Genomic DNA, 16,897 nt, shown 5'->3' with positions numbered 1-16,897 from the left:
TTCATGTGTAGAGGCAGCTTTGGAGAATATCAACGGGTGAGAGAGGCTTTCCAAACACTCAGCCATCTCATTATGAAAACCCCTCTGAACTTTCGTGAATTCTGTAAGCGTTTCATTCAAATCCTCCCTTTGTTGGTGATAATCATTGATTTCATTTTCAACATCAATCACCAACTTTTCCAAAGAGAGACTGTTAAAAAAGCGAAAAAAACAATAATTATTGAGAGGCTGTTAAAAAACAAGCATTGTCTTAATCATGTTCTATATAAAACAATAAATAAATAAATAAATAAACTTGCCTGTCTTGCGATAAAGCTTCAAACTCAATGCCATCTTCGACGCTGGAAAACAATTTTCAAATGATGTCGTCTCAAGTGAAGTAAAAAGCGCGTTTGAAAAAGCGTGTTTGTGGCCGGTTTCCTGTGGGGCGTTTTATAAGAAGGGGTGGGTGTGACTCGTTTCCTGTGGAAATTCCCTTGCCACGTCTTCCCTAGCCACGTCTTGGCAAATCTGGGAATGACTCAACAGAAGATGATACAATGTTTTAACCAAGTATGAACCAGACTAAAGAGTGGAGGTGTAATCAACCTTGGTATATAAATGGAAAACATAATGAATGTGAAAAATATCAAATAAGACTTATTGAAAAGGCAACTGGTAAAAAAGTTCACAAAACAAATAAGATAATTAATTTAAACTAGCCGAAACCCATGGAACATCCATGGAAGGGAGGATGTGGTGTATGGATAGAGTGTACCATTATGGATGGCATAGGGGATTTCCTTGTCCGAGTAAGAGTTAGGAAGAAAGATGAGAATGAAGAGTGCGTATATGAACAACGTATTTATTGCAATCTACTTAAATGACAACGCTACGACATACTTTTGAAAATATCACGTACCGTCTCGAAGTCAATGCCATCCTTTTATCTCTTCGTATACAACTCACTGATTTCTACCTTATCGTGAACAGGGTAAAGCCTACTTTGATAATCATGAACGGTGGCAGATGCAGGAGTTGGTGAAACGAAAGAGGGGGGGGGGGGGGCTGATCATGACCTACCCGACGCCACATGGCCTACGCCATTTCATTTGTTGAGATCATGGCCACAACGGAAACACAACAACTGGATAGGTAGTGCCTAGGCCTACGCATACGTTTCGTCACTCGGCGAAGTACACTTTTTTAAAGCTTTCGCCTTCGCCCAGCAGACGCCAATACGATGGTGTCGTAAGATGGCGTCGTATCGGCCGATAATCGGATGCTTTTGGGTCCCAAAGTCGGCGAATTCAGATTTTTCGAGTATGGCTGTACGTGATAAACAAAGAGCGTGGTTCGTAGATGGAAAATGCATTCGTGCCGTGGGCATCGGGTCACTAGGTGCAGCGTAAAAGGGATAACAAAGTCGTTATATAGATATAGATAGATATAGATATAGATTATTAATAAAGGCCTCAAGACTTATTCAACTTGAATTTAAAAACGCGACATTTCGGCTATTCAAGAACACATTTGTAACCTGTCAATCAAAAAGGAAAATGTTTTGTTGATCGTCTTCTCAACAAAACGTGTCGACAAAACCAAAGGAATATTCAGGATTTTCACAAAATCACAACTTGAAAGATACGCCAAAAACCTGAGGTGAATTCCGGTGATGCAGTCATCTTCTTCATCTGCGCCTCATTTTCTTCATGTGAAAATGAATCGATTTAAAATTCCATAGAACTGTGTCGTTTATGTATATTTTTAATTTTATTACATTCACGTAGTTTCACATTCTTGACTTCGTGGAGCTTCAATCTTTTGTGGTTTAAAAAAATAAAATAAAGATGGATTCTTCTTCATCACATCGCATCGCATTCTCTTCCTGTGAAACTGTTTCATAGAACTGTGTCGTTTATGTATATTTTTATTTTATTACATTCACGTAGTTTCACATTCTTGACTTCGTGGAGCTTCAATCTTTTGTGGTTCAAAAAAATAAAATAAAGATGGATTCTTCTTCATCGCATCGCATCGCATTCTCTTCCTGTGAAACTGTTTCATAGAACTGTGTCGTTTATGTACATTTTTAGCCGCGTCGCAGACGCTGCTCATAGAGTGCCCTCTGCTGTTGTTGTTACCACTGCTTCTTCTTCTTCTTCTTCTTGTTCTTGCAGAGAAGACAAAACCTCAAAGCTCCACCCATTCTGGGAACCATAGCTCCACCCATTTTGGGAGAGGCTTCATATAAACAAATATCCACCATTTTATTAACTCGCATAGCTTTGAGGCCTGTTTTGTAGGCCCGTGGTGTCTTCCTCTCTCACACAGTTTTCTTTCAAATCAAATTCGATATATCATTTCATTTTTCACAGTCGCTAACATAGTTTTAGACTCGGTTGAAAAAAAACGGGAAGAAAATCTGATGAAAGTTGCCCTCTTTAGAACGAAATGAATTCTCAAAGGCCTGTAACTTCAAGTCCATTGAGATATTTTTTTTTTTGAATCGCGGCATGCTCAGTCATACACCGCTCGAAATAAGAGATGGGAAAATGCCGAGATATATATATTTTGTTTAAATCGTGGCATGCTCAGTCATACACCGCCCGAAATAACAGACGGGAAAATGCCGAGATATATTAAAAATTCGTCCATTTGATGACAATCGTCACGATGAAATATTTAATTTATACGTCGTCATAATAATGTGGAGAGAGGAGCATAGCTTCGTTCACGTGTCGCCACATACGGGAAATTGCCGAGATATATATATTTTTTACATCGCGGCATGGTCAGTCATACACCGCCTGAAATAACAGACGGGAAAATGCCGAGATATATTAAAAATTCGTCCATTTGATGACAATCGTCACGATGAAATATTTAATTTATACGTCGACACAATAATGTGGAGAGAGGAGCATAGCTTCGTTCACGTGTCGCTACACACGAGAAATTGCCGAGATATATTTTTTTACAATTACGGCATGGTCAGTCATACACCGCCTGAAATAACAGATGGGAAAATGCCGAGATATATTAAAAATTCGTCCATTTGATGACAATCGTCACGATGAAATATTTAATTTATACATCGTCACAATAATGTGGAGAGAGGAGCATAGCTTCGTTCACGTGTCGCCACACACGGGAAATTGCCGAGATATATATTTTTTTCAATCGCGGCATGGTCAGTCATACACCGCCTGAAATAACAGATGGGAAAATGCCGAGATATATTAAAAATTCGTCGCCACACACGGGAAATTGCCGAGATATATTTTCACTTTGCACAAAAATAACATCAAGTAATCGAATCAATAGGAATGTCCTGTGCTTATAACATCGACGTTATAGGCACAGCTGCATCTAGGCATTGTGTAACATCGACGCGGCTTTTGTTTTAATTAAAACTTTTTGTACTTGTTGCACTTGTTATTTTATTACATTCACGTAGTTTCACATTCTTGACTGCGTGGGGCTTCAATCTTTTGTGGTTCAAATAAATAAAATAAAGATGGATTCTTCTTCATCGCATCGCATTCTCTTCCTGTGAAACTGTTTCTCCATTTAACGTTTCCAAAATCAAAACTTCAAAAACTTCTTCACTTCGATTCGAAAAAACTTCAAAGACGTTTCCTTATATATCCTAATTTAAAATGTTCAAGGGAATAAAAAGACGATTTGGTTCACACCACTCGACTGTCCAATCAGCGGACGGCTCGCATCGCCTTCGCCCAGCAGATGCCAATACGATGGTGTCGTAAGATGGCGTCGTATCGGCCGATAATCGGATGCTTTTGGGTCCCAAAGTCGGCGAATTCAGATTTTTCGAGTATGGCTGTACGTGATAAACAAAGAGCGCGGTTCGTAGATGGAAAATGCATAAGTGCCGTTGGCATGGGGTCACTGGGTGCGGCGTAAAAGGGATAACAAAGTCGAGTCCTTACGGTATTATTATATAGATACTGGTGAGTTGGGTAAAAAAGATGGAAATATTTTTGAGTGGACGGAAAACTAAACGAAAATAGTAGAAGAGCCAGAAGTATCGTAGGTCCATAAGGCTAGAAGGATCATAGGTCCATAAGGGTAAATGTTAGGAGGTTCATAAGGGAGTAGCAGTAATGGGGGTGTTAAGGGGAAATGAAGAAAAGTGATGGTGAGAGGAAAATTAACATGTAAGTGAATGGAGATTTGAGGCTGTCACAGGAACAACATTTATCATCTACTGCTGTACATTCGTAAATCCCCACAATTCCCACCTCAAGCAAAGTTAAAATATAGCAAATAGCAAGGTGTTGACACCTGGAAAATAGGCTGGGCCAAATCAGGGGTGATTTTCAATTTTTCATACTACAAGGTTGTAATTTACCTAAAAGTTGTGGCTGGGTAACAGAAACAAAACCATGAAATTGTTTTTCAAAAATATTGACGTCTTACGGTAAAACAGCCCGTTACCATAGCAACCGTTACAGACGACTCAAAAAATTCTTAAAATCGATGATTTCTCAGGCTGTGTGTGACCCCCAGAGTTGATTCTGGTACCAAAAGATTCAGAATTGAAAGCCAAGGATGATTGGATAGCTTAACAATGTCTGTGACACAATTCAATACAACTTCTATCCCAAAAACTCATTTTTATCTCAAATTTAAGGCATTTGTTTGAAAAAAAAATGAAAATTTTGCTTTTTAATCATAGGATAATCATTAATCAGAGCTATAGTCAAATTAAATGTACTTTAAATTAACTTTTGTCATTGATTAAGCTTTTTTGTCTCAAATTTAAGGTCTGACATTGAACATTGATAACAAAATAAAAAACCTAGTCCCAATTGTAATCAATGGAGGCCAATGACTTCTTAGTCACAACCTCAGTGGATGTTGCCAGTCCATGCAGCTTCTCCCTGACGCCCTTCACAACCCTGTATAGAGCCTGGAGCTGCGCCTCAGATTTGGGGGCCTTGTTAGTGTTCAAATCTGTGGCGAGTCCAAGTGTCCGCTCTGCTGCGTCATTGACAACTGGGAGTTTGGCCACAACTTCCTTGCCATGACGATAGCTGTCTGAGGTGGGCCACTGTGCAACGGGGAGCTTGACAAAACTGGAGTCAATAGCCAAGAGTTCAAACATGCTCCAAGAGTCGTAACCAACAAAGTCTTTGAGGGCTTTACTCCCCAATTGCTGTGAGGCTGGCATCTCCTGTATCATGTTATGTGCAGTCCCATGGTACCTGAGCATAGCCCTTCTCATAGTCTGCTTGTCAGATGACGTTCTGTCCGAGAAGAGTGCCAAAGAGACCAATCTCTCTGAGAGGTACTACAAATGGTTTTGTAGCTTCTCTCGGGCCACAGTCACAAAGGACAGAAATTTGGCAGGCCACTTTGTTGGATTCTTTGCGATACTGGCCTCAGCCTTGAGGAGGTTCTTCATCAGGTACATGTCGTTAGATGGTGCATCTGCAGCACTGGTACATGTCAACCTCGCTTTAGTGTAGAAGACTGACATGAATGCAGCGAGACTGGTTATGTCTTCCAGCTCTTCGGGTGTGTAGATATCTCCCAGCTGCCAACGGAAGAGTGCCACCTTTATAGTGTATAAAGTCTTGCTCATCCAACGGGCGTGGTGGAATGCCCCAGGAGCTTTGATAGTGATGGTCCTCATACCATCAGGGACAGTCCCTCCAAGAAACAGCAGTGTGAGGTGTGCCAGCTCCAGGTAGTCGTGTCGAAGAGTCTCCTTTGTGCTATTGTCCATCCACGTCTGAAGGAAGGTGATGGTGGCATGCACATGGCCAGCCAGCTCTCTCTGTTGAGCAGACACCTCGACCAATGTGTAGTTGCCCTGGTCCAATTCACTCCAAGTGTTGAGCAGTCGCTTGAACAGCTGTTCATTAGGTCCTGTGGTGGGGCCATACACTATTGAGCAAGACGCCCCTCCAACCAATTCGTGGATGTGGTGCCGACACGCCAGTTGCAGAAGACTCCTGCCAAACTCAGTCTCCAGTCTTACTACGACTCCACTCTTGACCCCAGAGTTCACTGCCGTTGTATCGAAGACAAGAGCGCCTATCCTTGATGTGTGCAAGAGCGCCTTGAACGCCCTGATGAATGGTTACAGTAACAACCGAAAGCAGGCATTAAAATTAATGATTGTAAGCTGCTTTTGTTAACTTTTTTTTATTGAAATGAAGATGGCCAAATTTAAACAACGTTATAACAGTTATAAAAACTGGACAATACAAGGTTGTAAAAGACAATTTAAAGTAAATTTAATCTGATTAATGGTTATCCTATGATTAAAAAGCAAAATTTTCAATTTTTTTCCATAAATATGCTTGAAATTTCAGACAAAAATCAGTTTTTTGGATAAAAGTGGTATTGAATTGTGTCACAGACATTGTTAAGCTATCCAATCATCCTTGGCTTTCAATTCTGCATCTTTTGGTACCTGAATCAACTCTGGGGGTCAAACACAGCTTGAGAAATCGTCAATTTAGGCATTTTTTGAGTCGTCTGTAACTGTTGCTATGGTAACGGGCTGTCTGACCGTAAAACGTCAATATTTTTGAATTTTTTTTTCATGATGTTGTTCCTGATACTCACTCACAACATTTAGGTAAATTACATTGAATTAGGAAAATCACCTCCGATTTGGCCCAGCCTACTGGAAAAGTATTGCCTATATACTCACAGTACCTCTCTGAATGGATAAACCAGCCAACTCGCGTATTTATTTCGTAAATTAACATTTTAAAGAGTCTCACCACCCCGAATGACATGCCCACGAGAGATGGCAAACAGTAGCATGTACAATGGGCATTCGCCAACAGGCCTCGCCATGCCTTGATTCTTCTTCATATTGCCAATGAACACTTTTCAGAGAAAAGCAGAGTATTGTTTCTCCGACAGGGCTGGTACCCCTTTGTCCTTCGTCTCTTTTCCAGATATTGCAGATGGAAAAGTTATGAAAGTCATTCTGTGTTGGTGGACACGTAGAACAATGGATGGATTCAACAGAATGTTCCTCAAAGTATGTTAACCACCATAGGAAGCAAGGAGAAACTGATGCTACAACCATTAACACATGGTGGGAGCAAGCCTCTGATTGCGACACACTGTCCAGAATGATGGAGCAACCTCTGAAAAGATCGTTTGTGTGTGATCAGTAAATGTCTGACTCATTTGGGGAGATGCGCAATTCCTCTATTTTTGAATCTTTCCTGTTCAATCTTATTAAGCATATTTGGGGCAATCTTCAATCTAATTTGAGTGAAATATATGTCAATTTTGTAAAATTGGTGCGAATTAATGATGATTTTTGTGACTTGTCTTTGCAGGGAAACAAACGAAACTGGTTTCTTGTTCAAACTGTTCCCAGTGGTTTGACACGGAAGTTTTCAATCAGCCCACGACTCGGAGTGTTTGTCAAGAAACTGACGAACCTGGCAGCGTGTCTCTCACACGGAGATGTAAGCGTTGTACAGAGCCCCTCAAGAATATCCGAGGAAGTGAGAGACAACACAAGTGTTCCTTGTGTGACAAATCATTGATAACATTGTCATCTTTAAAACGACATCAAGCAATCCACACGGGCAAGAAGCCCTACAAGTGTTCATTTTGCAGCAAGGCATTTTCTAATTCGTCCAATTTGCGTCAACATGAAAAGATTCACACAGGAGAAAAGCCCCATCAGTGTTCTTTATGCAACAAGGCTTTTACTTCTTCTTCAGTCTTGCGACTACATCAAACGATTCACACAGGAGAAAAGCCCTATCAGTGTTCTTTATGTAGCAAGGCTTTTACTACTTCATCAGGCTTGCGACTACATCAAATGATTCACACAGGAGAAAAGCCCTATCAGTGTTCTTTATGCAGCAAGGCTTTTATTACTTCATCATACTTGCGTCTACATCAAAGGGTTCACACAGGAGAAAAGCCCTATCAGTGTTCTTTATGCAGCAAGGCTTTTATTACTCCATCAATTTTGCGTCGACATCAAATGATTCACACAGGTGAAAAGCCCCATCAGTGTTCTTTATGCAGCAAGGCTTTTATTACTCCATCACTTTTGTGTCTACATCAAACGATTCACACAGGAGAAAAGCCCTATCAGTGTTCTTTATGTAGCAAGGCTTTTATTCATCCTTCACGTTTGCGTCGACATCAAACGATTCACACAGGGGAAAAGCCCCATCAGTGTTCTTTATGCAGCAAGGCTTTTACTACTTCATCATACTTGCGTCTACATCAAACGATTCACACAGGAGAAAAGCCCTATCAGTGTTCTTTGTGCATCAAGGCTTTTGCTACTTCATCATACTTGCATCTACATCAAACGATTCACACAGGAGAAAAGCCCTATCAGTGTTCTTTGTGCATCAAGGCTTTTACTACTTCATCATACTTGCGTCTACATCAAACGATTCACACAGGGGAAAAGCCCCATCAGTGTTCTTTATGCAGCAAGGCTTTTACAACTCCATCATCCTTGCGTCTACATCAAACGGTTCACACAGGAGAAAAGCCCTATCAGTGTTCTTTATGCAGCAAGGCTTTTGCTACTTCATCATACTTGCGTCTACATCAAACGGTTCACACAGGAGAAAAGCCCTATCAGTGTTCTTTGTGCATCAAGGCTTTTGCTACTTCATCAGGCTTGCGTCTACATCAAATGATTCACACAGGAGAAAAGCCCCATCAGTGTTCTTTATGCAGCAAGGCTTTTACTACTTCATCAGACTTGCGTATACATCAAACGGTTCACACAGGAGAAAAGCCCTATCAGTGTGCTTTGTGCATCAAGGCTTTTGCGAATTCATCAGGCTTGCGTCTACATCAAATGATTCACACAGGAGAAAAACCTCATCAGTGTTCTTTATGCAGCAAGGCTTTTACTACTTCATCATACTTGCGTCAACATCAAACGATTCACACAGGAGAAAAGCCCCATCAGTGTTCTTTATGCAGCAAGGCTTTTACTACTTCATCATACTTGCGTCAACATCAAACAATTCACACAGGAGAAAAGCCCTATCAGTGTTCTTTTTGCAGCAAGGCTTTTATTACTCCATCACATATGCGTCAACATCAAACGATTCACACAGGAGAAAAGCCCCATCAGTGTTCTTTATGCAGCAAGGCTTTTACTACTTCATCAGGCTTGCGTCTACATCAAACGGTTCACACAGGAGAAAAGCCCTATCAGTGTTCTTTGTGCATCAAGGCTTTTGCGACTTCATCATGCTTGCGTCTACATCAAATGATTCACACAGGAGAAAAACCTCATCAGTGTTCTTTATGCAGCAAGGCTTTTACTACTTCATCACACTTGCGTCAACATCAAATGATTCACACAGGAGAAAAGCCCCATCAGTGTTCTTTATGCAGCAAGGCTTTTACGACTTCATCATACTTGCGTCAACATCAGAAACATTTACACAGGAGACCAATAGTAAGAACAGCAAATGATAACGAGGAGAAAGATTAGGCAAACAGCAGAGGAAGAAGAGGAAGGTGACAAAATATTAAAAATGAGCCGCAACAACTGGAATAAGATCAAAATAGAGGAGATGAGGTGAAAGACCATGAATAGAAAAACAACAAATGGAGAAAAACAAGAGTAAGTGTTTTTTTCTCACTTTTTTTGGTTTTTTTTGTATACTGGATCGAGGCACGTGAAAGAGCTAACATTAATCACACAAAAAAAATCAAAGAGACGCATAAAACATATAATATGGGGAGCGGTAGACATGATGGGGAGAGTTGGGTAAGCACACAAATTCAACATTTGAGAGCAGGGACATCGGGAGATCTGTGGGAGGGTGAGGACTTGGGGGGAGAAGGCGTGTGAAAGGGGGTGGGGGGGAGAAGTATAAAATACTTGGACACTGCGAGGACTTCCAGGAAAGAAGTTGGTATTTCAAAAAAGTGGACCTGGGGTGAATTTGCAGGGGTAGAAAAGATCAAGGTTTTGGATGGGGGAAGATAAGAGATGGTGGTGAACAGCTGTTTTAAAGACCTGGAGGGTGGAGTGGGATTGAAGAGAGTGAGGGAGTTTGTTCCAGAGGTGGGAGAAAAGAGGAATGAAGGAGTGAAGGTGAGCAGAGACTCTTGATTTTGGCAGTTTAGCCATAAGAGGGTTGCTGGCAGATCTTGTGCGACCTGCGGGAATATTTGGGGGACAGAGCACAGAGAGAGCCGGGGGAGCAAAGCCGGAGAGGAGTCGGTAGAAGACAGAAAGACCACCAACCTGCCTGTGGTGAGTGAGTGAAAGGCCCTCGGAGTTAGCTTCATTGCGGGAGATTCCAAAGATTCTGAAAGCTTTGGTTTCAACAGCCATTCAGAACCATTTAGAATTAAACAGTGGGTTAGAAAGTTTTGTCTACCTTATTTTTAACGGATGTTACGGATTCGTGCCTTCCGTTATTGTGGTGTTCACCCACTGGACATGTTTCTGATATTATGTATTATTATTAGTTTCTCCAGGTTTATTATTCACGAACGGTTATCAAAAGATAAAAAGGATAACTGTAAGTGAAACAGGAAACCGAAGGAGAAGACAATGAAGTGAAGAGGAAGAAGCAGGGCGAACCATATCAGAGAGGACGGTGACGTCAGCGCTCGGTAACGAGTCAGGTTTACCGACAGCCGCGAGGGGATTTTGAGTTCCTGGAAGGGACATCCGGCGATATGAATATTCGCTGGAGTGGAGAAAGCTGCGAAGACAGATTTGGGGCGCTGAGATTCCGACGAAGCCTTGCCTCATCACATCGGCTCAAGCCAGAGCCGTCAGCCATTTTGAACCCCGTGCTTCGGACACCGGTGAGCGTTTGCTTCATGTCATCTTCACCCCCAACATCCTACCGTCTGTCGGGGATGAGTGGGTGAGACCGCTTCGTCTCCAATTACGTTGCGGTTTGCTGAGGGAGCGGTGAAGGTGCGCCTCTGGAGGGCGCCGTTGTACAGTTTTGCGGGAAGCGCACCCTTGCCCACTGTACACGCTTCGGATATCGACTGGAGAGCGAGATTCGGGCTTCGACCGGATTTCGTCATAGAGACATTGAGGAGTGTCCGATCATTTGCTGGCAGAGCAGTGAGTCACTTGACTTTATATAAGATACCGCAGTGCAGTGCAGCAATACCGCAGTGCAGCTCATTGAGGCTGCATTGGGAGGGAGAGGTGTACACTAATTGATTGATTAATTGTATAATTAAAATCAATAAAAGATTATCACAAAATATTTTCATAATCAATTGGCTAATCGCATAACTAAACCACTAGTGCTTCATCCGAAGATGTATCTTTTAGAAATTTAATTAAATAAGTCATTTATAAAAAATTAAATAATTAATTGATTACTCAATAAATAATTAATCGATTAATCAATAAATAATTAAGAGATGAAATGATTAATCAATAAATCAAAAATATCCTTGATAGCCACATCACTTGGTCACTCATGTCCAAATATGAGCTTCCCAGCTCAAAAGGTGCCTGAGATATTGGCCAAATGAGAAAGAAAATAAATAAATGATTAATAATGAAAATAAATAAATAATAATCATAAAAAAATTAAATTATTAATCAATTTGGTCAGAGAACACATAAACTACCACTATTTCATCAGAATCTGTAACTTAAAAAAAAAAAAAATTGTCATTAATCGAATAATTAAATAATTAATCGATTAATTGATTAATTAATAAATCAAAAATATCCTTTGCAGCCAAATCACCTGGTCATTGGCATGTCCAAATATCAGCTTCCTAACTCAAAAGGTGCCTGAGTTAATGGTCAGAAGAGAAAGGAAATTTGATTAATTAAATAAGTACTTAATTAATCGCTAATAATTAAATAACTCCTCAATTTATTGATTAATCAAAAAAAAAAAATAGCGTTTTTGACAAAGGACTTGCTCACTATTGTGCCGAAATTTCAGCTTCCTAGCTCAAAGGATGGCTGAGATATCGCCCGGACAAACAAACAAGAAAACAAGAAAACAAGAAAGCAAGAAAGAAAGAAAACAAGAAAGAAAACAAACAACCAGAGTGAAAACTGAGTACTCTCTTTCAGCGTGCGTCACTGCCGAGCCCCCTTCGGTGCCCAGCAATGACGATTTGCAATGCCTGGAGATGGCATAGGAAAGGAGCGGTGTACAATATATATAGAGTGCACTCTTAATGGCCATTTGCTGTACCGTATTACCTGTGTGTGATTTATAATACAAGTTTGTTCATTTATAATCATTGGTGTGGTTTCACGATTGATTTTCAACACAGGGTAATATATTTTTCTGCCGGGGTTCCTCTCGGGGTTCGGAGGTTACCGAGACCAGGAGATTGTCGAGGACTCCGTAACACGGACGGATGGAAGGAAGGACATCGGCTGATATTGAAATGGTTTCACAGCTTAAAATGAACACTGAAATATATGTGATATGAATGAAAAAATATGTGAAAGATATGTATTTGTAAATGACGATCCGAAAGATTTGTGACATTAAACGACCCAAATCAATTATATTCCTCTTTTCTTCTTTTCCTCCCCCTTCTCTTCCCATTATAAGGGATGAGGTCCAACCAAGCTGCCTCGACCACAATACTCCACCTCTTCCTCCTGCTCTCAACCATCTCTCTCCACTCTCCAACCACCCCACCTCATTGATATCCCTACTCACACAATCCTCCCATCTCAAACAGCCAATCTCTTCATTCCTCCGACTTTACTCCCTTAACATACCCACTCTCTTTGCCATTCTCTCTTCCTCCGTACACATCAAGTGTCCCGCGCACTTCAGCCGGCTTTTCATCAATCTCTCCGTCAAGCTCAGCTGCACACCAATCTCCTTCCTCAGTTCATCCACCCACCTTCTGTCCACCCTCTTCACTTCTGCAATCAATTTTCATGATATCTTTATGGGTGCCATTAATCCCTCCACCCTCCTCCATGCATTCGCACCCACCAGAAATCCTGCCCCCAACTTTCCATCCAACTTTCTGAAACTGCCTCCAACTTACCATCACCGGTCTCTGTTGCCCCCAGATACTCAAACCAATTTCCCTGTCTGATGTCCTTCACCTCTCACCTGATACTGATTTACTTCTTCTGCTGCCTGACCACATCACCTGAGTCTTTGCATTCCTTCAGCCCATGCTTCCCAAATGCCCCTTTCCACTCCCCCAGTACTTCCTGCATCACCCGTCTTATCTTACTGCATCTCCATTGCACATTCACTCCACCAACATAACTTCTGCTTCCAGCAATCCCATCCATCTCAGTGTCGCCATCACCATGGTTCTCAGGACAGTGTCATAGGCCATTTGCAGGTCCACAAATCCCAATGCCAATTAACCTTGCACCTCCAACTTCTTCTTCCTCAGCTATGTCAGCATGAACATCCCATGCATTGTCCCTCTTCCCTTTCTCAACCCCTGCTGCTCTTCGCCGATCTCCAACTCCACACTTCCTTGTCCTTCCATCCAGAATCCTCTCCAGTACAGTTTTCATGACATGACTAAGCAGTGCAATGCCTCTGCACTTCCCCAGATCTTGAACATCACCTTTTCTCTTCCATATCTGCACAATTAGGCCTGCCCTCCAATCCTCCAGTTGAACCCTCTCTCATACGTTCATTCATCAGCCTCCTCGTCCAACTGACTCCAACTTTTGCCACAGCATCTGTCATCTCTGCACACATCTCGTCAATGCCTGACTCTCTTCCCCTTCTTTATCCTCTTTATTGCTGTCCTTGCTTCCTCCTCCATGATCTCCACTACCTCCACTTCCCCTCTTCATAACAAGCAAGCACCAGCTCACGATTGCTTCCTCCTCAGTTCATCAGCTCCTTCAATTATCCTCCCCATACATTGACCACTAACCCCCTCCCTTCTCTGTCACTAACCTCCCGGCACCATTCAAAATCACCACCCACCCCCAATTACTGTCCTTATCCTCATCCTTACCATCCCCAATTTATAGATTATCTTCTTCCCCCCATCCTCTTCCAACTTGTACACCTCCCTTCCATATATTTCCCCACTTGATCCACATCTCTCCTTGCTGCTTTCTTCTTTTGCCCGTACATGTGCAGCAATCCTGCATACAGTTGAACCCTATATCCTCAATCTTCTCTGTGCGCCGATTCCAAATCCTCCTTAAAATGAGAAATCTAGAAAAGGTAACAAAATAATTGTTTTCAATATACAGTGTCTTCAGAAAGTATTCACACCCCTTGACTTCTTCACAATTTGTTGTTACATCCTGAATTTAAAATGGATTAAATCGGGAGTTTTTCCACTGATCGACACATAATACCCCATAAAGTCAAAGTGGAATTTATTGTTTGGAATTTTTTTCCAAATTAAATAAAGATGAAAATCTGAAATGTCACTTAATCCCCATTGCTATGACACTCAATGTGAGCTCAGGTGCATACAATATCCTTTGATCATCTTTGAGATGTCTCTACAACCTGCTTGGAGTCCACTTGTGGCCAATTCAATTGATGATAGTAGTGTATATATGTTGCTTCTGGGACACTCTCATTTTCCCATTGACTTGCATGTTAATTTTCCTCTTCACCTCATTGCCCATTAACACCTCTATTTCTTCCACCCTAATCTTTATGAACCTTTTGTCTATAGTACCTATCCTTAATGTTGTTCATTAGACCACTCAAACACTACAAATATTTGTTTTCTCTTATAGACCTATAATCCTTCTTCTACATATCATCTGGCAGATTATCTTTGACCCACTCAAACATCGACCCATTCACTTACATGTTAATTTTCCTCTCACCTCTTTACGAACCTTTTAGCCTTTTGACACCTATCCTTAATGTTGTTCATTAGACCACTCAAACAATGATTCCCCCTTGGTCTTATGGTACTCTTACTATCAATGATCCCGAGTAGACCATTCAAACATCGATCCTACAAATATTTGTTTATGTGTGGGAAATAATTTAATTCTCTTGCCACTCCCTTCACCATCAAATATATTATTAAAGAAGAGGTTTGAGTTTGGTTCTTTTTCAAGATATTTTAATTGAGCTGAGATAAAATGATAAACCTCCCTCAATGTTCTTGTCTGAGCGCCTCCAGTGCCGCCCACTTTTGGTAAGATCCGCCCACTTTTTGGTAAGCCCCACCCACTTTTGGCAAGCCCACCCACTTTTTACTAAGCTCCGCCCACTTTTTGGTAAGCTCCACCCACTTTTGTTAGCCCCACCCACTTATAAACTCTGCCATTGTATCATTTTCAGTTAAGACATTACATCATTTTCAGGGAATTTCCATCACATCATTTCCAGTTAAGACCTGCCCAGGGAATTTCCACAGGAAATGACACACCCAGCCCTTCTTATAAAAGGCACCGACCACACAGGCTTTTTCAAACACGCTTTCTGCTTCACTTGAGAATGGACTACTATGCCGAAATGGAATGGGATAACTTTGCTATTCCTTGGAGTCCTACTACCTGTGTAGAACTCAACCTTCAGATTGATGAACTGGACTCGAACCTCTTATCAATGGAGGTAAGTTTGTTTGTTTATTTATTTATTTATTTATTTATTTATTTATTTAATTAATTAATTTTTTTTTTTTTTTTTTTTATGTTTTTTTTTTTAGATGAGACTCGTGTAAGAGTTAACAAAGTTTATTTTAATATTCATAGAGCTTGATTTATACAAATAAAAATATTGTATTAAATTAATACATTGTTATTTTCTTTCACAGGAAATTGTATCTGAGATACGAAATGAAAATTCTGCTTTTAACACAACTTGGGATGAAGTTATTTTTTTGTTTGAAGACATTTTGAACAACCAAGACCCCCAGAACGAGTTCTACCTTGATGACCCAGCTAAAGAGTTATACCTTGGAGATCCACAAAATCCTGAAAAAGAGTTTTACCATGATGATACTTGTTGTGAGTTATCAAAACAAAACCCACTGAACAAGTTCTACCTTGATGAGCCAGAATACAAGTCATACATTGGAGACCCACAAATTTCTGAAAATTGGGAAAGGGGAGTTCTCCCTGATGGTCCGCAGTTATACTATGTGAGACACATCATAGAAACCCTAAAAAATTGTGAAATGGGAATTCTCCCTGATGGTCCGCAGTTATACTATGTGAGACACATCATAGAAACCCAAAAAAATTGGGCAAGGAGAGTTCTCCCTGATGGTCCGCAGTTATACTATGTGAGACACATCATAGAAACCCTAACAAATTGTGAAACGGGAATTCTCCCTGATGGTCCGCAGTTATACTATGTGAGACACATCATAGAAACCCTAAAAAATTGGGCAAGGAGAGTTCTCCCTGATGGTCCGCAGTTATACTATGTGAGACACATCATAGAAACCCTAAAAAATTGGGAAACGGGAATTCTTGCTGATGGTCCGCAGTTATACTATGTGAGACACATCATAGAAACCCTAAAAAATTGGGAAAGGGAAGTTTTCCCTGATGGTCCGCAGTTATATTATGTGAGACTTATCACGGAAACCCCCAATATTTCTGAAACTTGTGGTTCTACCTTGGAGACTTGGAAAGATGGTTATATTTTTGGAGACTCGGAATGGGGGTGTTGTTTTGATGACTCGGAATGTGATACCTATCTTGGAGGCTCAACAGGAATGTGGTTATACCTTGGGAACTTGGAAAGTTGGTTTTATTTTGGAGACTACCTGTGGGGTCCATCATGGAGACTCTTTGGATTCTAAAGCAATGAACAATGTTCCTTGTTTAATGACGCTTGATTTAAGCAATATCAAGAAAGTTCGAGGAAGAAAATGCTGGAAAATTCTTTCTTCCCATTTCTACTTCTTCAAACTTGAAAGCCTTGAAAGACAGAATTGGCAGAAGAGAAGAAAAAAAATGAAATACGTATTTTAAAAAAAGAAG

General features: G+C 40.9%; 1 protein-coding gene across 1 annotated transcript; it reads left to right on the top strand.

Moving 5' to 3' along the window:
* Positions 1–7,011: 7,011 nt before the first annotated feature.
* Positions 7,012–9,554, top strand: LOC137428598 (uncharacterized). Its single transcript, XM_078777300.1, has 3 exons — positions 7,012–7,096; positions 7,317–7,991; positions 8,076–9,554. The coding sequence occupies exons 1-3, from the start codon at positions 7,012–7,014 to the stop codon at positions 9,464–9,466; spliced, it is 2,151 nt and encodes a 716-aa protein (XP_078633426.1). The 3' UTR covers positions 9,467–9,554.
* Positions 9,555–16,897: the final 7,343 nt, after the last annotated feature.

This window comes from Myxine glutinosa, chromosome 5 (assembly GCF_964187855.1).
Source record: "Myxine glutinosa chromosome 5, kmMyxGlut1.1, whole genome shotgun sequence".
In the NCBI taxonomy this organism is placed as follows: domain Eukaryota; kingdom Metazoa; phylum Chordata; class Myxini; order Myxiniformes; family Myxinidae; genus Myxine; species Myxine glutinosa.
Note: the sequence above shows the minus strand (reverse complement) of the source record. Positions and strands in the feature narration are given on the sequence as shown.

What these genes read in the sequence shown, in the direction of transcription:
- LOC137428598 (XM_078777300.1), top strand. Translation starts at nt 7,012, where the DNA reads ATGTTAACCACCATAGGAAGCAAGGAGAAACTGATGCTACAACCATTA. An exon ending in GCCTCTGATTGCGACACACT is followed by an intron (nt 7,097 to 7,316) that starts GTCCAGAATGAT and finishes TTGTCTTTGCAG; the next exon opens with GGAAACAAACGAAACTGGTT. An exon ending in ACATCAAATGATTCACACAG is followed by an intron (nt 7,992 to 8,075) that starts GTGAAAAGCCCC and finishes CGATTCACACAG; the next exon opens with GAGAAAAGCCCTATCAGTGT.